General features: G+C 45.3%; 1 protein-coding gene and 1 long non-coding RNA gene across 3 annotated transcripts in view; one reads left to right on the top strand and one right to left on the bottom strand.

Annotated features, from left to right (window-relative positions):
* The window catches only part of erbb4b (erb-b2 receptor tyrosine kinase 4b), a 226,887-nt gene that overhangs the window by 168,802 nt on the left and 32,852 nt on the right, over positions 1-25,233 (top strand). For both annotated transcript variants that reach the window (XM_076039762.1, XM_076039761.1), the window contains exons 12-19: positions 792-991; positions 3,887-4,019; positions 7,762-7,855; positions 13,717-13,871; positions 15,745-15,789; positions 18,343-18,475; positions 21,623-21,745; positions 23,486-23,584. In XM_076039762.1, the coding sequence (XP_075895877.1) occupies positions 792-991; positions 3,887-4,019; positions 7,762-7,855; positions 13,717-13,871; positions 15,745-15,789; positions 18,343-18,475; positions 21,623-21,745; positions 23,486-23,584 (982 nt within the window). The remainder of the gene's footprint in view (positions 1-791; positions 992-3,886; positions 4,020-7,761; positions 7,856-13,716; positions 13,872-15,744; positions 15,790-18,342; positions 18,476-21,622; positions 21,746-23,485; positions 23,585-25,233) is intronic.
* The window catches only part of LOC142897437 (uncharacterized), a 28,512-nt gene continuing 21,629 nt past the window's right edge, over positions 18,351-25,233 (bottom strand). The window contains exons 2-3 of the long non-coding RNA XR_012928456.1: positions 19,618-19,674; positions 18,351-18,463 (exon numbers count right to left, since the gene is read on the bottom strand). This is a non-coding gene — a long non-coding RNA (uncharacterized LOC142897437). The remainder of the gene's footprint in view (positions 18,464-19,617; positions 19,675-25,233) is intronic.

Below are 25,233 nucleotides of genomic sequence, written 5' to 3'. Positions count from 1 at the left end.
GAAGTGCGGCTGCTAGTTTAGATGACAAAATGTGTGGCTGCTTCGGCTTATTCAGCGCCGGGGTGTACGTGCACCTGCGTCTCAGGCGCCCGTCGACGTGAAGAGCAGGTTGCAGCACAAACCGCTGGCTGGCCGCCCACCGTCTCTCTGGACTCGGTCCAGTGTCCATCCCATACTTGGAATACAAAGAAAAAAAATCTTCCCTTTTAGTCTACGATGATTTCTTTGCTTTGATTTAATGCTCTGAAGTCAGGTGGCAACTCTAAGTTGCCTGGTGGTCATTAGATCTCAGGCCTTCAAAACAACATTCTGTTAGCATGTTGATCCAGCACAACATGCTAATCGTGTATGTAATCTTCTTAAACGCTTTCTTCACAGGCTTTTTTCCTATTTGCTACTTTTTTGGTGTTAACTAGCAAAGAATTGGCAGTCAGTGTGGGAACACTACCTATGATACCCATTTGGGTTTGTACAAATCTGGATAAGCATATCTTGGGTTCTGATCATCCTGCTTTTGCATTGACACTCCTGAATCTATCTACAAAGCACACACATTTGCATTTAAATAGGTTGTTTGTTGGTGGTATTTGCAGTTGATGAATTTCCCCCCCAAAAAAAGCCACTTAAGTGATGAAGAACAAAACAAAAGTTTTATGGAAGCAATGTTCAAAATATTTTTTTTTTTTCCTCTCTTGATTCCCTTTCATCTTCTCCCGCTCCTTTCATCCCCCTCCCCTCCCTGTCCGGCCCGCTGCTCCCCCTCTCACCTCCACCTTGTTCTCCCCTCTCAGCGGAATCTCTCTGCTGGTCCTGAAGCAGCAGGGCATCTCCTCGCTGCAGCTGCAGTCCCTGAGGGAGATCAGCGCCGGCAACGTCCACATCGCCGAGAACAGCCAGCTCTGCTACTACAGCACCGTCAACTGGACCCGACTCTTCCGCACTTCCAACCAAAAGGCCCTGATCCGCAACAACCAGAGCCCCAAGCAGTGCTGTGAGTTTTCCGGCCAGGGCGCTTCCTTCAAAACGCAGATATTCAGTACCTTGACAGGTTCTGTTCAAAAGCCCCATGTGTGGTTTGACCGCAATGCAATCCGCTTTAAGTCTGACGTGAATGATCAGCGAGCTTCCCTGGGAGAAGAAGAAGGGAAAACAACATTTGGACGTCATGCAATTAGAGGAGGGAAAAGCTTTGGCCCCAATGAAATTAGCCCAATCTATGAAGTGAGCAGACGGAAGAAATTGTGCGTCTAAAAATGGAAGCGCTTTTATTATATCACCGCCACAAGTGTTAAGACATCATTTATTTATGTATTAATGAGCTGGTATTTGCATTATTGAGTTTGCCCCTTTTCTCTGTTCATGTGCTCTTTCCCCTGGCACTTCCTCCGCGTTGTGCGCACACACACACACACACACGTACACACACACTTTCTTTGCTTTTCTTTCAAGAGCAGCATATCACTCTTCTTGACATGGACCAACATGTGTGTGTGTGTGCGTGTGCGTGTGCGTGTGTGTGTGTGTATATGTGTGTTCTGGTAAGAGCACGCTGTGTGAACTTGCAGGGCCGGGGTCTCTGTATTAAAGCATAGTTCACTGAAACTTTCAAGCTCACACTGCACTACATTACTACTCACCACTCCTGTCTGATGGGGGCGCCGGTGACGTGTTCTAGTCCCTGGAGTTTCACAACCAATGGAAACACTGCACACCCTACAGACACCCTACAGACACCCTACAGACTGTGTTTGAATGTCTCGAAACTAGAAGCGTATCTCTGCTCAAAAGAAAGAAAAGAAGAAAATAAATTTGGAAAGTCATTAAATCAGTTTGGTTTAACCACATTGCTCAGGGACACCTGACCACACCGGCTTTAGAGCGGTAGCTGGTGCTCTTAACCTGGGGCCCATTTCACTAAGCGGATTTTCTGTCGATTTAATTTTGCCACCTGTTCCCGTTTTGTTTATCTGGAGCCTTCTTGTTTGTTTTTGTGTTTTGTTGGTTTTCTTGTTGGTGTATTTTTCTGTTCTTTTTCCTTTTGATTCTTTTCTTTTCTTTTTTTTTTAACTCAAATTGAGTCCTGTGGGACCGTCGCTGCGTCAGAAGCATCTGAATTTGTTTTGTGCTTTGTTTGATCATGTGAGCGCCCCCTGCCTAAAAAAAGCCACCTAGCCACTCTTCACTCGGAGACGTGCTTGCCGCTTCGTTACGCTCGTCACTCGCACCTGTTGGGTCACGTTACCAGGCAACAGAGATGCCACCAACTCTTATAGAATGAGGTTATTTTGACTTCTCACTAGAAAGATGCATAAATTCCTCTCTTTTTATTTATTTATTTGTTTTAAGAGACGTCTTTTTATGCAGGCACATTTATTTGTAGAAAAATGTGTCTTTTTTATTTTTTAAGATCACAACAATACAGCAAACAGAATAGGCTCTTTAAGCCCTTTGACCCGCTGGAGTGCCTGTCATACGCAGATGCTGCGATAAGATTGAGAGTGTCTGCGCGGCACCTTTGCCATCCTACGCTCTTTATTTTGACACAGGGAGACTCGCAGCAACCTTTGTGGGGCCGGGCGCCGAGGGGAAGGGAGGAGGGACAAAAGAGAGCGCGATAAGAGATGCAAAGAGCCGGAGGTGGAGGGTTGGGGGGTGGGGGGTGGGGGTGTGTGTGTGTGGGGGGGGAGGGGGGGGAGTCGACAGGACGAGCTGAGCGCGATAAGTCTGAGTCGTAAACACTGATACCCTGCTGTGAAAGATCTGGGGGGAGAATGGGGAGACATCGTCCTTTGACAAACTTCAATCCAAAGTGCAGCCAATGTGCCAATCAAAAGCCGCATTTTATCTGATTTCTGTGACTATTGAAGTGAACAACAGTGCTCGTTGTTGTTTATCATCTGCCTGAGATACGCAATTGGAAGAGATCTTTTTTTTTTTTTTTTATTGTGAAATGGATTCAACACACGTCCTCAGTACATGTTTACGTTCCCTTTATGGGAGTATTTATGTCATAAAATCCATCTGTAGGCCACTGCGTTTCAGGTCGCCACCTTCGAACACAAACACAAAGCGCTAAACGTCCGGGGTCGAGGGTTCTGTTTTTTGTTTTTTTTCTCTCTCCTCGCGCCGTAAATCTAAATCAACGAGTCTGCGCGGCACCTGCTGGCGATTTCAGGCTCCCAGCGGTGCTTTATCACCGTTGGCTCAGCAGCCGCGCTTTATAATTAAGCGGCTCCCTCCTTGTTCCCGCACAGCACGCGGAGAACACTCACCGCGCCCGCCCGGTTTGCTGAAACCACACAAATAGTGGCTGCGGACGGAAGGAAGGAAGCGGGAGATCCGGCAGCAGCGGCAGGGTCTCCGGGGCGCCGGGTCACCGCTCACTTCCTGCCGGGGAGCAATTATTGCGCGACTCTTCATACATGTAGAGATCCTCGCCGAGAGAATGTTGGCCTTCATCGCCCTTCCACCCCCCCCACCCCCCTCCCGTTTGACTTGCGGCAATTACTCCCGCCGTTGCTCTGTTCCAAAAGTTTGCCTCATGATTGGGGAAGAAAAAAGAGGAAAAGGCACCTTTTTATAGACGGCTGCAAATTAGCAGCTGCTGCTCAGAGGCGTAGAGACGTAATACCGAAACGAACCCTCGCAAATTGTGGTGTAGCTCGGTACATCCTGCCCTGCTCGCTCTTGTAAATAACATTCCTGCTAAATTTCCATCATGCTAATTTTTTTTTTTTTTTGGGGGGGGGGGGGGGTTGAGGTGGTGCCGCAATTTCGAGTTTATTCCTGGAGTTATCAAAGCTCGCATGCTTTCCACATGAACCAAATTGCCCCTCGTTTAATTTGTCGTTTGTTTGTCTGCTGTTTTTTCTTGCCGTGCATGCAGCCAAGGAGCGCATGGTGTGCGACCCGCTGTGTTCCGACGCCGGTTGCTGGGGCCCCGGCCCGGATCAGTGCCTCTCCTGCAAATACTTCAGCCGGGGTCGAACCTGCGTGGATTCCTGCAACCTTTACGACGGGTGAGTCGAGCATGAGCGCGAGCACAGTCGCGCTCGTTACCCTTCAAAAGGCGCAGACTTTATCATCCTGCGGGGAGATTACGGAGCGCCGTCAGATAAATGGATGTGTGGGCCGGATTGACGGAGGCAGATTGGGCATCGATTGGAAAACAAAAAACATGGACGTGTTTCCAGTCAGCATCACTTCCTCAAAGTGATTAAGGCGATAGAAGGGGGGGGGGGAAAGTTTAATGGTACCGCAATGTTGTTGTTGTTGTTGTTGTTGTTTTTTCCTCTTAATCTCCATTAATGATTTATGGTTTCGGTTCGCTTTCATTAGCAAATGTGAAACACTGCATCTAAAGTGAAAACGTTTATTTAAGCAATGTGAAAATGAGCACACAGAAGAGTAAACACAATCAATCATCTCTCAGAATTTGGAGCGTTTTATACGTTACTAAATTAGAATGCTGAACACGTGGGAATGTGCTACACAAAATAAAAAATCATCTGTTTATTAACAGTACCGTGAATGACTTTCCACCATTCATGTCGATGATATAATGACTTTCTGAACTAGCTTCACTCAGTGTGTCTTTATGATATACGGTATATTGAAAATGACAGACGTGTCTGTGAATACCCTTTTTAAGCATTCCACTTAACATTCTTCCATGCTTTTAGGTTAAAAGTGCAATGCTTCAGCTTTCTCTCCACGCGTTTTTGCTTGCTTTTCAACCCCAACGCAATAAAATTGCTGCGAGACGTATGAATATCGTAAAAAAAAAAAATATGCCATTGATATAACTGCCACTTGGAGTGGCTGGTAGATTGTGTGGTTTTCAGATTGGTGACTTCCAGTTCTGTGGCCCGCCTCAGTTGAGTGTCTGCACTTGACCAGATACCACACATTCTGCTCTTCATCTGTTAAGTGCAACCCAAATTGCCCACGGCTCAGAAAGCAAAATATCAACAACCAGAAAAAAACAAAAAGAAAAAAAAAACACAACAGGGAAGAAAAGCAGAGAAAAAAGTAAACAAAAAGCTGTGACCCGCACGCACACACACACACACACACACACACAGAAAGAGAACAGTAAGGTCACCTATTTATCCACATAAACAGCTTTTTCAAGGCACATTTGCAACTTCTCTTTATTATGGATATACATTTTATGAAAAACACTGACCCCGGCTGTGCTTATTCTGCTCATGCTGCTTTTATTAATAATTTAGCCAAAGGCTCAGACGGGAGACTAAATTGGATGATTTTTTTTTATCGTAGCACCGGCTGCTTTCAGAGATCCACATTTCATCTATTTTTTTTTATTATTTTTTTTGTATTTTTTCCAGGAATTAATCTGCTTCACCTGATTTAACTTTTGCCATAACTGAATCCGTACATAAACGTTCAGGAGCCAAAACTGAAGCCTTGGTGGCAGGTAACTGAGCCAAGGACACGTGCGTAAACGTCTTCCACCAGAGATACTATTTGAGTGTCTGCTTTATCTGACGCTGCCGGAGGACCTGCTGCACAATCTGCTCATCAAAACTTAAACACCTTGAGGCTCTTGTTGCAGCTTTAAAGTTCTACAAGTCCGCCCCCCTCTTCCATTTTCATGTATTAAAGCTAACAAGCCCAGGGCGAAAGAAGAACAGTCTGAGTTGTTGTGGTGCCTTGATTTATAAAAAGAAAAGAAAAAAAAAATAATTCCACCGCAGACTTTCAAACCACAGGGGGTCGCGGTAATTTTCTGTCAGCACGTATATCTTGACGTCTCCTAAGAAATGGGATGAGGCTCCCTGCTGGCTTTTATTAATGACATTGTTTGCTTTGCAGAATTGATGGAAAGAGGCCGTTGGTTTCTCCATCTTCCTTTTTTCTTAAGGGCAACGCTAATCAAAAAGTCATAGGTGGCTGCTCTCCAAGACGCGAGGAGGCCGAGGACTTCCTGTTTGCTGGGGCAGGGGGGCTAGGCGTGTCACTGCGTGTCACAGTCACTGCTTGCGCACGGGGCCACGCCCTGCCTACCTGTCCACCTGCACGTCAGCACCGACTCCGCCCCCTCTCGCCCTCCCACGCCACAAGCTCTTGCCGCACTGTTGTGTGTTTCTCGCTCTGAATGTTTCATATTTCATTACTGTGCATGCCTGCTCATTATTTATGAGGAGCAAATCAAATATTCAAGCTGCCTCGTAGTTCCTGTTTTCGGTGCGGAACCTTTACTCCCGTGCAACTTTTTGTGCTGTTCACAATGCCGTGTGGCGCTGCAGGGGATTCTGCCGGCTGTGGCGGCGTGCAGAACTCGCTGTGTGTAAGGGTTTGGTGGAATGTCTCGTGTTGGTTAAACCACAAGCATCAAACCAGACAGTGTGCATTTCCTTTGCACCTCCATGCAGAAACAAAAATTTGAGAAAGGTGTCGCATGATCGAGATCCCATACGTTGCATAGCTTCTTTACCTCCAGTAGTAACTTGGTTATGCATTGTGGGACTGAACACTCCAGCAATGAATGTGTGTGAGCAAAAACATGCATTTCCCCAAAAAAAACCCAGCCCTTTGTGATGTCACAAAGGCAACAAAAAGGACCTCGAAATGGAGAACATGGAGTTTTCTGGAGATTTTATGCTTAATTTTTTTGTGCGAGGCCTTTCCACTGGAGTCCACAATGAAAAGTCAAGATCTCTTAAATGTCTTTGCGGCTCGTACCTTTAAGAGCCGATAAAAGGACAAGACGGACTGGAGAGCCCTCTGTTCCAATGTCAAAGCACTCGCATGCATTATCACGCAACCTTCGGAGGAACTGTCTGGGTCACATCTTGCAGGCTGACTTGCGCCTATTAAAGCCTGTTGCCTCGCACATCAGATCAAGTAAACGTTTTGGTGAGTCTGTTAATGTACCTTTTTTCCATAACAAAAGCTGAACCGTTTAGAACGTCACGCAGTAGCCAGCGAGTCCCCGGCTACAGTCATATCTTCCATCTCCACTGTTGCCTTTACTGGTTTAACCAGCCAGCACCCAGACAAAGCCTGTCCTCCTCGGGCTCCCCGGAAGGTTTTATGAAGGCCATATGCAGCATAATTAATACTAATTTGATTTAGATCCCAGTGGGACTGAGGCTTTTTTTTCCCAATCTTTTTTTCTTCTTCCCCAAATGCTGAGACGGAACATTGTGTTTTCCCTCAATGACCAAAAGGAAAAGTAGCCAAAAGTCATTCTCCTTGTCCCGCAGCAACAAAGGCAAAGTGCCAGCTCAGCCGCACTGCGGTCATGTTTAATGACTTTTTGAGGCCACTCCGATGTTCTATACGATTACGGGGGGATTGCAAAAATTGAATAACAAGGCACTTAATTTAATTGATTTCTGAAAACATTTCTCTTGTGGCCGCTGCACCTTTCAACTGTAGCCGCCTTCTGGCGGACGTCTGATATATGTGCACTGTGTGTGTGTGTGTGTGTGTGTGTGTGTGTGTGTGTGTGTGTGTGTGTGTGTGTGTGTGTGTGTGTGTGTGTGCATGCACGCGTGACTGTTTGGTGGAGGAATTTTTTAACACAATTCCAAGCATGGGCACTTAGATGCTGTTTTTGATTTTTTTTTTTTTATGTTACTGAGACTTTTTCAACAGAATGTCCTGGCATGACCACATAAAAAAGAACTACTTATCAAAACTGCAAATTTTGAACCAAAATGTTAAACAGTAGTGCTAATGCGTCACCTTATGCATCCTTCTCACTCTCTTCCTCCCCTCCTTCCCTCGCAGGGAGATACGAGAGTACGCCAACGGCTCGGTGTGCGTGGAGTGCGATGGCCAGTGCGAGCGAGCCGACGACGACTCCCTGACCTGCCACGGTCCGGTAAGCTCGCCGCTGTCTTTAGCTTCATCGAATAGCATTTGTCGTGAATAAATGCTAAACAGTTCAATGAGAGGCTAAAACGGTTATGCTAAAACGGTTGAAGTTACATTGACTGAGAGAGCCTGAGCATTTAAAATCAACACGATTATCTTATTGATTACACTGTTACGTCATCACTGAAGCTGCATTATCTCTAAAGGGCATGCGATTGCAACATGTGGCCCAAACAGCAGCAACGCAACTGATTGCAGAATAGCAGGAGGCACTTTTCATTTTCTATTTTTTCACTCCATTTACTTTGAGCTCTGTGTTCTTTTGACGTGTCTGACAAGTTCAACCTTATTCTTTCAGCCGCCTGGCGTCTTGGAAACAGGATAAAAAATAAATATAAATAGATAATTCAAAGCTGCAGTTCCGTATCTTAAAAAGTGCCTCAAATGAGAGCTTCAGTGCTCGTGTCACTCTGTGATGTGGTATGATGTTAGAGTGCAAAGCCACAGTGAAAACTAATGATTAAGAAATAAGGGGCTCATACAGGAACAGAGTGCACAAGGTTTTGGGATCATGGTTCACATTACGGCTCTAAAACTTCCGTCTCCGTAAGAGAAATGTCCTCACGCTGATGGTTCATAAACGTGTTATGGCCCTCAGAATGTTACCGTACGAAAATAAAATCTTTTCACCGCAAAATTTACAAATCCGAAATGAGCAGTTTGAAACAAACCAAGCACGTCGTCAAAATTTAAAACCACGGTGAGCCATCAATTACCTGACAACACAGTCGCGCTGAGGTACAATTCTACAAATCTTAAAACTTAAAAAAAAAAAAAAAAAAAAAGAAAACACAACTGAGACATCTGTGAGCTCAATCAGTAAATACACAATCAGCCTGAACAGACGAAGCGTTCAGTGAAAGGATTTAGAGGCCACAGCAGTCCCAAAAGACTGGAGGCCATAGATTAGCCCTCTATGAACTATGATTAGCCTAATCATGGCTGCTCTATCGATCGGGGGCTCACTGGCAGAATCACAAGCAAAACGGAGATCGGCGACGTGACGCATTTTCGCACGCAATCACTTCATTACATTTGTCACGTTCACAATCAAAGGGCGGTGAAATGTTTCTTTCTGTCTTAACTGCAGCAATTAAAAGTGAAAAGAGAAAGCAGCATTGAATGACAATTAGAAGGAGCAGCAATAATAGAAAAGAAATAGTGCGAAATAAAAACCAACACAATAAAAAAACACTATGTGCAGTCGTCAACCTGCAGGAAGAAGCTCCTCCTCGTGTTTACAGTGGCAGCATTTTTTTTTTAAATTTATTTTCTTTAGTCTCGTCTTTCTATTACATCTTGTTGATCCAACATGTGTTTGTGCTCTGGGCCAAATGGCTGCACTGCAGCAGCTCTACAGAAAGCGGAAGGAAGATCCTAAGGGACTGTTTGGCAGCAGCTGTACGTTACGAAACAAGCAAGCAAACAAACCAGAAAAAATAAATAAATTAGATTTAAAAAAAAAAAAAAAAAGTCCAGGAAAAGAAACTCCCCGACCTTCGTCTCCTCCGGACTCGTGAGCGCTCCACCCCGGCAGCCGCCACCAGGCCCCTGACCCCCAGCTTTCTCTTAAAATCCCGTCCGGCTGCGTGATAGAGGGCGACGCTGTGCGACAGATGCCAAGCCCGCGGGTGGGGTGGTGGGCTGCGGGGGGGCGGGGGTGAAGCGGGTGGTGTCTTGGATGTCCGATCGCACCCTGTCACCCGGGTTGGCCGGTGGAGATGAGACGCCTCGAGGGCGACTGGTGGCTCCCATGACTTGTTTGGGTGTGAGGTCGGGATTCTCGCGCACAGCCGTTGATTCGTGTGTTGTTGTGTTTTTTTTTTCCCCTTGGGCGCAGCGGAGGCTGACTCATCGCTGCGATTATGTCGGCTGTCCACTTGATGGTGTCGAGCAGCGAAGCGGCACGTGCTGTTTGCCTTACGTTTCAAAGAGAAAAAGAAAGACAGAAAGAAAGAAAGAGAGAAGGAAAGCTTCCAATTACGAATCTCTGCTCCCGACATTTGCGCAAATAACTTTTGTTTGTTTGGACTTCCCATTCCCTTTTCTTTCTTTTTTCTTTTTTTTTTTTAATAGGCACGCCGACCCGATCCGTTCCAGATTTTATAAATTCCGTCAAACGGGTGCAGCTGAGGCAGAGAGCGGGCGAAAGACAGAGCTGCCAAAGCGAGGGCCTAATGTCCCGGGGTAACCGGGCGGCCCCTCGTGTTGAAGTCACAGGTGCAGTGCAGGCGCACAAGTGGATTACAGCAATCCAGTTATTGCCACGGTGGCCGTAGCAATCACATTACAGCGTACACACTGTGATTTAATAGGCCTGATGCCCCGTGTGGAGATGTATTAGGAGAACGACCGGACCCACGACTGTGTACGGGTTATAATATTGATGGAATATGTGATAAATACACAGCGTCCGGCTATCAGCAATACAAAGTTTTGCTTGTGCATCCTTTTTTCCCCTCCCCTGACCAACGCGTCAGTGGTTTATCGGCCAACAGGCGCAGGGTTTTCTTTTCCGCAGTTCAGCTCAGGACACTTCAGCATTGGGAAGACTTTTTCTTTTTTTACAATCAAAAAGCAGCATTGGTATGGATAGAACAAAACAAAATGTGTTTTAAAGATCCTGTATCACATTTACTTTTGTTGTTCTGCTGCCATTAAAACATGTTCGGTCCTCTGTTTCCTGCAGAAACTGACTTGAAAAATAGCTGAGCCCTCAGTGACATCACACAGGGCTCCCCACCCCCCCACCCCCCGAGAAACAAAATCAGTAGAAGATTTTCATTTGCTGGAGTCCATCAACAGGTTATGAGTAATTTTGTTTTAGTCTATGTTGCATCATGCTGGTGAAGAATTTTGAAGAACAAATTGATCCGGGAAATGACTTCATTCTTAGTGATCAGAAAATCACATCTCTAGAACTCTGAAGAGGTTTTCAAGCCTCTTGTGTTCACTGTTTTGTCACAGGACCACTAAAGCGATGAGAAGAATAATATTATCTCATTCTTTTCATAGTTGTTACATCTGTGACTCCATCACCTTCACTGCTCAATATTAATATATAACAGCCCTCGAGCGGGTGAATACTTTTTTTCTTTTTTTTTTTATCACCACTGAATTCAATTACTTGATTTTACGAGCCCTTGTAAATATGTTTTCCTTTCCGTCTTAACTGTTGTTGTTTCTCAAGTCGTTCTCTCTTTTTTTCCTCCCTCCACGCGTCGTATTTTCTCACCCTCCCCACAAACACATCAAGTTTTGTTGGGGTCTAATGCGCTCAGACTTTGATTGCGGGAGTATATTTAAGGGCCCCCCCAGGTGATAGAGAGCGGAGCACGATGACTGTCTGCACGTTATGGCACTATAATCCTTCCTGATCTGCCTAATCATGCCAATAAAGGGTTCTAGATTTTTTTTTTTTTTTTTTTTGCCCCCCTCCCACCCTTTAATGTCCCCTGCCTCTTAAAAGTCTCGGACACAGTAAAGATTAATTGCCAATCCTCCTGAGGCACCAGTGTGGGTTGTGCTTTAAAGGAAAGGGGAGCAGAGAGTGAGGGAGAGAGGATAAATCTTCACACACACACACACACACACACACAGAAACTCACACACACATAACCAACTGCACCACATGCAAACATGCGGTGCTGGGCACACAAGCGGACCCATTTACATTTGCAGCAGGGTTCTTCGGTCGCAACACTGCGTGTCCCCGTCATATTTATTTCTTTATTCATTCTTGGACTCGCGATGCCACATGCTGGAGCTTAGGCTGCTGATGTGATGGTTTGATCTCACACACACAGAGAGAGAGAGAGAGGGAGAGAGAGAGAGAGAGAGAGAGGATGCCACGGGTGGGAAAACACTCCAACGATGACGGTGACTCAACTCCAGAGCTGCTCGGGGGAGGCGAGAGTTCTCACTTTGCATAATTAAAGCCGGGCTAATGTATGTTCACACTGGTGAGCGGGGCTACAAAGGCCGCGCGCTGGGGCTTCGTTCGAAGCTGCGCGCACTCTCACACACTCTCACGCACTCTCACGCGCTACTTCAAATGGCGAATGCAGCGCCACTCTGACACATTTCTCCCCTGCACCCCCCCTCCACCCCCATTCCTTTTTCCCACCTGGACGACCGTCTTGTTTTTGTTTAGAGAGCGTCAGTTGCCGCCTCCAAAGAGAGACGACTCCTGACGGCCGAGGCGCACGTCAGTCTGTCCATCTGTCAGTTCGTCCGTCAGTCAGTCCGTCCGTCAGTCCGTCCGTCACGCTCATTGTTTGTCGCAGCAGTGTGCAAATGAGTTTGCTGGTTGTCAGGCCGGCCGGTGTTGTGCGGGCCTGTTGGGTGATACGGCGGCTGTCTGGCGGAGCTCCTACCTCCCTCTCCCCTCCCCTCTCCCTCTCCCCCGCCTCCCCTCACGCCTATATTAGCTCCATAAATCCCGTTCTAGGCGGATTGTTATGGTCATTGTGTGCGCCGTGAGCGATGGTTATTATCTGCCCGCTCTGCTCGCGCTGCTTTATGCGTCTCGTCTGCTCTCCCCGCCCCTCCGCCGCCCCTCGCGCTGTCCTTCCTCTCCCTCACTCCCTCCTTCCCTTCCTCCCACCTTTCCGCCCTCCCTCCCTTCCTCTCACTCTGTCACGTGGGCGCTCGCGCTGCCTCCCCGTCCGCCGCGTGCGCTCGCCTCCTCTCGCTACTCTGCAATCCTTCTTTTTACTCGCCTTTCTTAAAAGCTGTAAGCTCCTTGTTATCTCGCCTCCCCTCTTAAAGGGCTAGTTTGGCTTTTCTGTTTCGTGTTTTGATGGAAGCTTCAGTCCAGTTGTATTTTTTTTTCAAATCCACATAGCCGGTCTGGAGTTTCACAGAGGGAGATGGGCCAATTATAAACAACACACATGCAGAAACTTGCCACAATATGTCTTGTTCAATAATATGTGTGCACTTAACATACTAGTGAAGTGCACTAATATGTTAAGACTTTTGACCTTGCATGGGTCAAAGGTCTGGGAGACTCTGTCTTATGTATTGTATTACTTCTTGAAATTGCAGTAGTAACACAATGATCTCAACCAAACTATAGCTGTCATTGTGCTCTCATGTGGTGTGTTAACTCACAAACTCATGAGAACCAACACATCCATTTGTCGCAAAGGCGAACATGGATATTTTGGCTCCCTTTAGGCTCCGACCGCAGTGCAGACGAGGGCAAAATGGTTATTAATCTGTACCGCTGCTTTGAAACCTGCGTTTAATGAGTCAGAATCTCATTCGTGACGGAGCAGATGGCTTCACATCATGCGGAGCTTCTCTTTTAAGGAAAAAAAAAAGAAAAAGTAATGGAATGGCACTTTGAGGTAAAAAGAAATGTCACATAAAAAAACAACACAGAAAAATCTGCTCGGGAAAAAAAGCTGTTCTCACCAGAGGCAATTGATTGTGCCCTTTTCCAGCTTGTGAGAAAGTTTGGCGTAAGGCTTTTCATGATTGCCTCTGCAAACTATAGTGATAACCTTTGCCCCCCCCCCTCATCCGTGCACACACAACCCACAACCCTCCAACAACGACGCTCTTGCCGTCGTGTGCTAATGCATTGTTGCAAAGGCAGATGTGGAGAGCTCGCCGTGACTCATGAGTCATTATTTCAAAAATAATCACCATAACAATCAGCAGCTAAGTGCCTTTGAAATGGCACTCGTGCTGTTGATTATATGTGGGCATACCATTTGCAACCGCCGCCACCGCCCCCATCTCTGTGTCGGACACATAAAAAAAAAAAGGCCGGTGTGTTTTCTTCCCGACGATCCGCAGGGCCCCGAGCACTGCGTGAAGTGCCTCCACTTCAAAGACGGCCCCAACTGTGTGGAAAAGTGTCCTGACGGCCTGCAAGGCGCCAGCAGCTTCATCTTCAAGTACGCCGAGGCCAACAACGAGTGCCACCCGTGCCACTCCAACTGCACCCAGGGGTGAGTAGACGTCACCACCGATTCCACGCGTGGTGCAATGCAATTTGCCCGAGTATGAATGAACACATATGGAATCTGTATTAAACCAAAAAGTGTGAAATAACTCAAACAAGTTTTATATTTTAGATGATGTAGAATAGCCACCCTTCATATAAAATATATATAACATAACATATTTAGGTATTTAACATTTTTTTTATAAATATGTTGGTCATATATTTGATGTATGTATTGTCCCACCTAGTTCTTATTCCCCAATTAGTAAAATACCTCTTAATATTCCAATGTAGTCCCTCTCTGAATTGAAGTTATTTGCCCTTATGATTAAGTCCTCGCCATATATATTTTTTGACAAACAGTACCAACAGAGGCACAAGCTTACAATTCCAACAGAGATGTTGTGTTTTGTGTGGGAAATGTGACGGCGACACAGAGGGCAAGACGGCAGAAAACGAGAGCAGCAGAGAAACGGAGACGGGCGATAGTGTCTGTCTGTCTGTCTGTCTGCGCTCTGGCTCGCCAGCCGCCGATCGCTCGATGTAATATTCAGCAGGGGTCGGATCGACGTTATTTTATATTTACTCCGCCGGGACTTTGTGTCACTTCTGCTCGCGCCACTCCGCCGCTTGTGAGTGACAGCCTCCAGCTCGCTCAGGCATAACAATGTCGTCGTAAATGGAAAACAGCGGCCTGACACTTTGTCACAGGTACTGCTTCATAAGAAAGGAGAGAGGAAAAAAAAAACAGTGAGACTTTCGAGGAGAGGAGAGGACTAGCCGGGGAGAGACAGGCACTATCCCTGACTTCTTATTTAAAGGTCCCATATTATACAAAATTCACTTCAGCAATGTTTTCTTAAAAATAATAGCCTGTCAGTGAAGCTCCCAGAAAAGAGAAAAGTCCATCTTATTTTGCTATCTAGAGTTTTCTGAAGCGGGTACATTATGGGACCTTTAAAGAAGTTGGAAAAGTACAACAAAAGAGAAGTTTCTTCTTCAGCATTCTTTTTCATAATTTCAGGTTTTGTTGTTGTGTGCTTTTGACTGCCTGTGGCTTTTGGAATGAAACGTGACATGAAAGACAGAGATTCATCTTTCATTCATCTGTTGTCTTCATTATGTTTGACTCCCGGCGTTAAAAAAAAAAAGGCCCGTGGCTAAATTTGAAACTTAAATCAAATTCATTCATTCAGTCATTTATTATTTTATTTTTCCAACAAACGTAGCTGAGAGGCAAGAGACAGCACTTGTTTAATTTGTTCAAGGACTTGGAAATCCTGAGTTTCTGAGAACTTTTTTTTTTTTTTCAATTGGCTTTAAATTAGCTTTACATTTGAAAATGAAGTTGTAACTGACAAAGAAAAGACTTTTCACAGATTATGTCAAACTTACACATATGGAACCTTTTCACATATAGACCTTTTTAGTAAAAGAAAAACAATCATGCGAGTCTTCCTATGCATAATGTAATTATTGTGGGTCGGCTGCCAAAGTACACAGTATTCCTCTGTGGATACACGCATTTCATCCATGAGTGGGTGACCTTTCGAGTCTCGCATCACCGAGGTTTCCATCATGAAACAAGCAAAGGAGCAAAAGGCTACGGAGGCCACGCATCATTTAAATACAACATACATGTTATGGGCTTTGAGGAAACACCAGGAGGTCTGCGCGAGCCGTGCGGAATGATTAATTGAAAGTGAAAGTCAAGTCTTGTGTGAGCTGGAAACTAAAACGTGCCGTCGATTACCAGGCTATGAAAATGCAAGAGTCAAATCTGGCTCACCTGCAGTCTTATTCTGCTATGTTGCAAATTGGACCGTTTTTTTTTTTTTCATTCATTCTTTGTTTGTCCTGTTCTGTTTTTAACAAAGGTGCATTGGACCAAGGCTGCAAGACTGCATTGGCTGGATGGACAGGTACAAAATTCTTCTTTCCCTTGGATTGCCAATCCTATGGCCAGCGTGGATGCACACGCACACACACACACACACACACACACACACACTGATTAATGGCTAACTCTGAAGCCCCGAAAAACTCTGCGTGTCCTTAATACCCTTTGCCCACACATGACCTGATATGTGGTTTTGTTTTTTGTTTTTGGATCAGTTTTTTTTAACCTTGCTCAGCCATTCGCTGACCTCCAACAGGTCTTCCAGTTGCTCTTAATACTTCATTCCATAATACAACCTACACAACCTCGGATTCCTATTGAGCTGTGATGAATCGGCAAAGAAAATGCTGCACTGATGCCCTGAAAAACCCGCACAAATCGAAATTGGCTCTGCAAAAACCTCAACAGTCTGATTGGTTCAGAAAGACACACTTGTCCAATCACCTTCCTAAGTTTTGCCTCGTCTTTACACTTTCTCTGGGTGCTTTAACAAGATTGATCCATGAGACTGAGCCAAAGTTCTAAGCTAAAGTTCAATCTGGCACGCCTTGCTAGTTTCATTAAAATGAGCACATTCATTATCGCTGTGAGGTTGCAGCTGGGGCTACAGAATTTACCAGTCTTGGTGAGAAAATAGGGAAAACAGCAGGGAAAAAGCCACAGCCGCCACTCAATACGGTGCGACACAAAGATGAACAAAATGTTAATTCTGAAGCATTTATTGATCGACGTGCAACATCTTTAAAACTTCTCTGATAACTCTGAAGGACGGCAGTATTTCCAAAGGAAAAAAAAAAAAACACCCACTGAGTCATGCCTGAATTCAGTCCCCTCCCAAAAGACTCTGGGAGACGCGGCCGACTGGATGTAGAGGAACCGCAGCTGATAGAAGGACGGTGCTATCAGCTGACCCGGCGAAGAGATCAGCCCTTATCAGATCTCCGATATCTGCGACTCGGATACAGCCGTCGACAGGCAGCTTACCCCGGGCTAAGCTGCCGGCTCCGGAGCGTCACGCCTCCTCTCCTTTAATCTGTTACCTGTTGAAGGTATCGGCTTTCGAGCCTGAGCGAAAGTGGCTTATCGGAGGCACATTATTACACTAAGCCTTCAAAGGCCAGCGCGCCCACCTGGCATTAACATACATGGTGTGTAGGGACTCTGTGCGTTTCAGATTACGCAGGATTAATTACTTCCTGTCAGTTGTGTAACGCTCAGTCTGATGAAACTGACAAGTAATGGCTCATCTAGCACGTGCCTGTCTGGCACCGTCACTCCCATCCCCTTTGAAATAATTAGAGGCAAAGATGTATCTTATACATCTGACCCCAGTGCCCTCCATTAACCCTGTGTGCAGGAGTTGCCTTAAATTTAGATTTTTGTGAGGGCAAAAGAAGCGAAGGAACTATAGTAGTGTTTTCCTGTAAGATACTATTTATGTGTACGAGCATGAACAACAACTGTTAAACCTTCGCAACGAGCAAATTGATAATAGATTCCCACCTGCGTTAGAACGATGCAATGTCTTAATTTCAGTTGCCTGATTTGCTGAGAGTTCATGTCAGTGATTACGGACGTACTCAACGAACATATTTTGGGTACATGAGAAAGTATCACAAAGTAAGGAGTAGAAGGTGTGACTGGTCCCGTATTGGAAAAGCCATAGAACAGGAAAAGATAATAAAAATACCGATAGACCTCCAAAAAACAGCATAATTAGCACTGTGTTTACAGCCTCCTGCTACACTGCAATTAAGTTGTCACCTGAAAAAAGCTGAGAATTCTTGTTTTAGTGCTTTACCTTTAAATTATACAAAATCCCTGCGATTGTTCAATTTGAATCCGCATCATCCAATACACACATTTGCTGCAGTCGCAGCATCAAGCTGAAGTTGACGTGACATACGATTTAAAATTCTCGGCAAGCCTTTTTTTCAGCCGCCGAGATGATGAGACTCTTGTCCCTGTGCGAAACACGAAAATGAAAAAGTTCCTCACCTTCAGCCAAGTCGGAAGACTGAGATAATATTTTCCGCCTCGCGTCCTGTTTGACTTTGAGAGACACTCCAGAACAAGAGGCGGTGATACCGGCCAGACTCTCTATTGTCTCTGTTCCTTGACTGAAGCTCTTTTGTTGCTGCCAAACAAAAAGAAGTTGACGGGACTCCGCTGTGTGAGAGCGTATGCGTGCGTACGTGTGCCGGTGTCAACTCTTCACGCTCATTCCCGCGGCATCTCGGTAGACGGACGGGATGGATTCACTTTGATGATTATTTAAATGTTTTTTTTTTATCTCGGCCGTGGTTTTAATGAGACGGCCAGGATGGATTTGCAGAGCTGACAGCAAGACAATGTGAAAAATTGTCCCAACACTTGAAACATGTTTTGTTGTGGTTTTGTTTTACACATCTGTTTATGTGTGTGCATGTGTGTGTGTGTGTGTGTGTGTGTGTGTGTGTGCGCGTGTGTGTGTGTGTGTGTGTGTGTGTGTGTGTGTCTCCGTCCTCTCATGAGAATGTTTCATGAACATCTGAGTCCTCTTTCCGACTCAATTACGTCGGCGTTCTCTCCCCAGAACGCCTCTGATCGCTGCGGGGGTCATCGGCGGCCTCTTCATGGTGGTGATCATGGTTCTGAGCGTGGCGGTGTCTCTCCGCCGGAAGAACATCAAGAAGAAGAGAGCCCTCCGTCGCTTCCTGGAGACAGAGGTGAGAAGGAAAACGTGTGGAAAAACACGTCAGGAGACGAAGTGAGCAGCCTTGTGGCTGTAGCACCAGAAAGCTTCCGCTGACAACTGAGGACATTCAAAACATGAAACTATGGGCCAGGTCCACAAAGACTCATTTGAATGAGAGTTTCTCTTTGTCTTCAGTTTTGTTTGTGTTACACTGTTTATTTATGTTCGTGTTGCTGTTAGTATGGGGCGAACATGTTCCCGAACATACTCCCCTTTAAGAGGACGACAGAGACCCTGGAAAGGTGTGTGTCATGTGCGCAGGGCTGTGGGGATGTTTGGCGTGAGTCTATTTCTTGGCGTGAGGTTGGGAGAAAGCCAAATTGCATGTTATTTGACGACAACAGAAATGAAGCATTCCCCAGAAATGTACCATCCGGTGATTGAGGTGTGCACCAGCGTTATAATATCTATCGCAAAGTCAGCTTACTAGAGCGCAATTTGCGCTTCTGACTCATCAGATGCCGCATTTCTGTTCGTTTTCCCGCCTGCATGTCATTAGCGCCAAAACCTTTGTGGACACGATGCAAAGGCGGCGGAGATTATGGCCACAAAGTCGCCGCAATTTACCGCTGCGTTCCATTCTTTGTGGATCTGGCTAATGTGTCTTGGTGGAATTTGTGAAAATAAAGCATCCTTGAAGTTTTTGTGATTGACTAGGAAAATAGCATAAAGTCTTCAGGACACATTTAATTTATTTCAGAGTAAGCACCACTAAAAGTTTTATAATGGTGCTTATGCACCTTTTTTTTTTTGGAAAAGTGTGTGTGATTCTGGAGACTTCTGTAGTGCAGGGGAGCAGGAGGGTGTAATGCGCAGCACCTACTCTCGGCACATATTGCACATTATAAAGAAAGAGTGAAAAGAGATTGAGCCTTCATGTCTCAAGATGGTGGAGGTGGAGGAAGTGTCAGAAACTCTGAGGCTCAGGTGTTGACTTGGACATTACAGAGAGAGGGCACTTATTATGTCGGGTGAAGGGAAGGGACGGTGCCATTAGGACAGCAGAGAGGCACTCTTTTTCTTCTTCTTTTTTTCCCTTTCCCTGTTAAAACAAGAAGAGCACATCATCCGGTGCACTTGTGTCTCCAAAGTGAGAATCAGGCCTTGTTTTACCGCCTCGTCCCTCTTCACTGCATCCAGGCAGCAGTCAAGTGTCTGTGCTGATGGCTTCTGTAATGACAAAATAGCACTAATTTGTCCTATTATTACACTTAGGCCCCTTTTGCCAATGACACATACCGTGACTGTTAGTTTGGAATGTCTTCCTTTCCCATATCCCAACTCAGAACACAATTTTAAAAAAGACATACAGAGTCATTCAATGACGCCAAATAATAAACTCAATTGGCACAGAATTATTTTTTTTTTTTAAAGCTACTTTCAAAAAGCTGCAAAGAAGCGGCTTACAAGCAAATAAGCATGCCCCTTTTCTGCTAGTCTACTGAAAAATACTAGTAATTAAGTATTTAACTCATGAAACAAAGTTTGGATAACTAACTAGTCCATCTATTAATGTCTAGTAAAGAACATACTTACCGCGGATGATAGCTTATTCAAAGAAAACAAACAAATAACCGAAATATAAACTTGCTAAAACATCCAGTTTAGCAGGACCTTCCAAACGTTGAGAAGGGAGAATAAAAACAGGCCACAAGGCGGCCCCAGTGGGTGTAATAAACACCTTGCCGGAGGTGTCGTCCCAAAACTGTGAAAGGTTGACGGCTGCCTTTGTGACATCCAAGAGGGCTGATTTCCACAACTGTATGCTTTAGCACACACCTTGTGCTAAAGTGGAGCAAACAGAAGAAGGAAGAGATGCCGACATTCAGTTTCAGCACCGCTGGGGTGGACAGCTCCAAAGTGCAACACAGCTGCAGCCGTTTCAGCACCAACAACAACTGGACAGCTCCCGGCACTGTGGCGCAGCCTCTGTAGTTGTTGTGTGCGTGTCCATTGCTTATGTGTCACGGGGCTCCATCCCTTGTAGTTTTAAGCCCTGAAGAAGCTGATTTGTTGTTCCATTTAAATGAAGAATGACTCTTTTTTTTTCTTTTTTTAATCAGCTAGAGGGACAGAAGCCGCCATCCACAGCCAGGCTGATTTAACTCCCTCTGTTCGCCTCCCGCTGTCCCTCTCATCTAATCTGCCCCTCTTCTCCTAATTTTCTCTTCTATTGCTCATTCCTTTGTCCCCTTCTCTCGCCGTCTTGTTGCTCTTGCTGTGTTGGCCATGATTGTTCCTGCACCCTGCGTCTTCATGAAACATTTCCCCCCCGTATCTCTATTACAACTGTTTTGTTTTCGACTTGAGCAGTAATAAGGGCCAAATAAACAAATAACTAAACAATGCTGCCTCCCTCTCACAATCCTCCCCAATTTACTCCCGCTGCTCCCGTCCTTGTCTCCTGGTCTGTTCTCCTTATGCGTTTTCCATTTGTTTTATTGAAATGATAAAGGGGTTTGGTTTGGCTGGAGAAACATCATAACCTTCTCGTCACCTGAAGCCCCAGGCCATAACTAATTAAAATGTATAAAAAACAAAAACAAAAAAAACCCCTCACATTTCAGCTGTATTTTTTTGTTGTTGTTTTTTGTTTGTGCCGCAGGGTTTTGGCCGTGGAGATTTCAGTTCTCTCTTTTATGGTGGAGCTGGATGCAACTTGTTCAAGGCACCAAAAAAACACTTTTCAACAGCTCGACAGGAGTCTCCGTAAATAATCATTAAACAATAAACCTCACACTGTGAGCATTAAGAATTTTCCACAATACGTAACAAATAGGGAAGAAGCATGTGCGAATGCTTATTCTTGTCATTGATTATTTAATCCTCACAATATTCAGTCATACAGCTTATGAATAGTAATTAATAATAGTTATTCTAAATTAGATTAGGTAGATCAGCTGATTAGTCGGGCCTAATTTTTGTTACACAGGTATTTAAGACCACCACTGACTGGAAATGTCTTTTCAAATCCGAGCTTGAAGTTTCTTCAAGTGTGTTTTAACTGGATATTGATATGGATCTGATGTTCAAGAGCGCAAGTGAGAGAGTTCGCCAAAATAAGTGACTTTTTGTACGATGTCTTTTTTTCCCTCTCTTTTTGCTTTTTGTTTTTCAGCTGGTGGAACCTCTAACGCCCAGCGGAACGGCGCCCAACCAGGCGCAGCTCCGCATCCTTAAAGAGACGGAGCTCAAACGGATCAAGGTCCTCGGCTCCGGCGCCTTCGGAACTGTTTACAAGGTAAGACAGTCCCACAGCACTCGCAGTGCTCTTTTGTTTGTTGCTCAGACTTAAGTCACACACGTCTGAGTCTGAGATCCATGAGGTAAGACCAGATAAGAGGAGGACGAGAGAGACAGGCCGCAGGATGATTAAAGTGAGGAAATGAGACGGAAGGCTCCAGGCGGCGGATGAAAAGAATAATTAACAGAGGGACCCTCTGGGTTACAGCAGGACAGGACGCTTCTTAAGTCGACGTTGGTAAGAAAGGAGGAGCTCAGAATCTGCAAGAATCCCACAGACGTCCTCATTTAGGAGATCCGCTGATTTGTCTGCTCTGAGGAATTTGGGAGAAGGTGTTTGCTGCAGGAAGTTCATCGGCTCTTCCTCAAATGTCAAAGCGACGCGCTTGCAACGTCCTGCAGTTTCTCACAGGCTGCATGGGATCTGGTTAGGCAGCTGTAGGGCTCAGTCAGTCTTCACGCTCTGGTAGCATGGTGATCAGGTCCCCCCGCCTCCAAAGCTGGACCTTCTCAGAGAGACTCCACAAAGATGCTCGAAAGTGAGACTGTGCTGCCGTACGCAGCGGCACAGTCGTGGTGACGCAACTCTCTCGTGGCCACGAGAGTCACCGGTTTTGAGGTTTTCCACCGTCGGACGGATATCAAGCGTTTTATTTACTCGTCTGCTAATGACTTATCCCGAATGATTTGTCAGGACTCCTAGCTCGGCTAATCAGGGCATTTAGTCAACTACTAGCTCAGATTAACTGCATTAGTGAAATTATCGTTGTTATTATCATCATCATTATTATTTTCATTATTTTTACACCGTGGGTATTTCATGAGTGGATCAAATGGAATTTGTTAGAAACACTGGCTCATGGTTTGTGCAGATAGAGAAAAGAAAGTTATGCATTAAGTGGATTTTACTGACAATAGTAAACTGTTGATTTGTATCTCCATCTCTTTTTGTTCATATTTGATCCTTTACCAGATTATCATCATATTTAAGATGGAAAACAGACCTCCGAGTCATTCGGGGACCTCGTTGAAAAGGCCATCTGGTTTCAATGAGGTCACGCATATTCTTGAAATGTTTTCAACTCAAGACGAACTTTTAATAGAATGTGTTTGCATTGTGTCTTTGTGGTTTCTAAGACATATGTGTCTTTTTTGGGGGCCCATTGTTTGTGTGCCAAGAGCTCTCGTGGTTGGAAGCGGTGGGTGAGCTGCATTGTTGGCTCAGAGCATCATGACAACTGGCTGCGGGAACAAAATAAGGCGTCAAAATAACACTGTGTCAGCATGAATTACTTGCACAATGTTTGAAACTTAATTGCTCAGGTGGAAAAATGCTGTTTCAAGAGAAGAAAAAAAAACAAAACATGCCAGATGATGAAAACCGGAGCTGCAATCTTTGGGGAGTGTAACATGAATGCACAGCCAGACAAAGAGGCGGCACATTTGGAAAAACAACAATAAATATATGATATATTTTCTCTTGATTCTTCGCCTCTTTTGATCCCTAAATAACTTTGATAAATGTAATTAGACCTAGAATTCTGTTTTTTAAACATGATCAAATAGATTCCCTCAGTGTTTTTGAAGGACAAACATTCTTTTTAATTGTACATTCCTAATCCTGTATTAATTAACGGGGCTTATTCTCTTTTCTATTCACCCTGTGCAAAAATGTTTGGTGGATGTGGTGCTAATAATGACTTGTACTCGCCGACCATTTCTGCCTGTGTGTTTTCAGGGTGTTTGGGTCCCCGAGGGTGAAAAGGTGAAGATCCCCGTGGCCATTAAAATCCTAAATGAGGCCACTGGACCCAAGGCCAACGTGGAGTTCATGGACGTGAGTATCCTGAAAAAAAGAAAGACAACATAAAGGAGGTCCTGTGTATTGAAATTTGTGTGAGTTATAATTTGTAATTTTGTAGCAGCGGAAAAAGAGGTGCGCATTGGTCTGCAGTGAGAGTGTTTTTAAATAAACCAGCCCTTAATTTTTGCATCAGCAAGCACCTGAGGGGGAACCAATGGAGGCCCGAAGGTCCCCATCACGAACACGCCATGCCACAGGCTCCCAGCACAGAGCACAGGGTCTCGATTGAAAAAAAAAAAAACAGAAAAAAAACGCACAGTTCGGCTTATTTCAAATGCAAAAGTGAGAAAAATCCAAATTATAACCATGCAATGATGCAACGCAGATGAAATAACTCCCATCAACACACGCACGCGCACAATCGAGCACACTCGCCCCGCGCACTGAAAGCGACCCACTTGCACTCGTCTTTTGCATATATGTTGACACTCGGAGAGGAAGAGCTCTATTTTTACAGGGACATCTTTGATGAATATCCTGTGTGTGTTTAATTTTAAGTGGCCGCCTTTGAAGTTCAGTCTGACATAGCATTAGTCCTGCCAGAGCTACAAATAGCCAGGCAAGAGGCTCATATAGACTTTCGTATACGCCACCGAGAAGTATGGACCTATATTTGGACCCATACATATTCATGTGTCATTTACATTTAGTGTACCAGCTGATGAATGAAGTGAAGGTGCTTCTTTCTCTTACGTGTGCCGATAAAGCCTTCGGCGCTCCAACGTGCACGTTCGCTCAGGGGTTTGCGTCACTGTGTGCGCACGGCCGAGTGCGGATAAATTTGGAAAACGGCATCATGGTGGGCCTTGTGACGATCAGGGAGGAAAAAAAATCAAAGGAACACATTTGCAGAGGTCATCACCCGGTTGAAGCTTCACCATCCGACGTCGAGGGTTCGGCTTTGTATTACAGACACAAAGCATTGTTTTTGTTTTGTTTTGTACCTTCTTCGGGAAGGCTCCAGCTCTAATCCGCTGCACCTTTAAATAATAAAAGAACCCAATGGTAAATAACGGGGGTTCAGCCTTATCTTCCACTGCTACCTTTGCCTCACTTGGCATGCAGTTCCACGTTGTTTCAGCAGCTATCGACAGGTGAGCAGCCGGGGTCTCGCCCCCTCGGCTCCGGGGGACATTAGCGGCGGCCCCGAAGTGGGAGAGGAGGGAAGGAAGGGATAAATAAAAGGAGATAAATAAATAAAAACAGCAAGAGTGCCATTCATTTGCCATGACTAGCCGTACTTACACAGCCAGAGTGGGAATTCTGACCGGTGACCTTCTAACTGCAGGCCACACCGAGCGGCCACTGACTGTTTGAAGAATGTCACCGAGAATTGATCCACCTCCGACCAGTGTGTGTGTGTGTGTGTGTGTGTGTGTGTGTGTGTGTGTGTGTGTGTGTGTGTGGCATCGTTCCCTCTCCTTTACCTTTAAGTAACTCAGTGGGGAACCTTCTTCCTGTTTTTTTTTAAAGACAACAGTTACAGCTGGAGGCCTCCTGCCATGCATGTGTATGCGTTTAAGTTTTTTCGCCATCGGTTTTCCCTCCTTCCTGCAGTTGCCAGTTTGACCTTTGACACAGAGTGGATATTTTCAAAGCTTTTTCTTTCAAAAGGACCAGTT

The sequence above is a fragment of the Nelusetta ayraudi genome, unplaced genomic scaffold (genome assembly GCF_046127955.1).
Source record: "Nelusetta ayraudi isolate G7.1 ecotype Tasmania unplaced genomic scaffold, CSIRO-AGI_Nayr_v1 ptg000060l, whole genome shotgun sequence".
NCBI classification, from domain to species: Eukaryota; Metazoa; Chordata; class Actinopteri; order Tetraodontiformes; family Monacanthidae; genus Nelusetta; species Nelusetta ayraudi.
The sequence above is the reverse complement of the archived record's forward strand: the minus strand, read 5'-3'. Positions and strand labels throughout refer to the sequence as shown.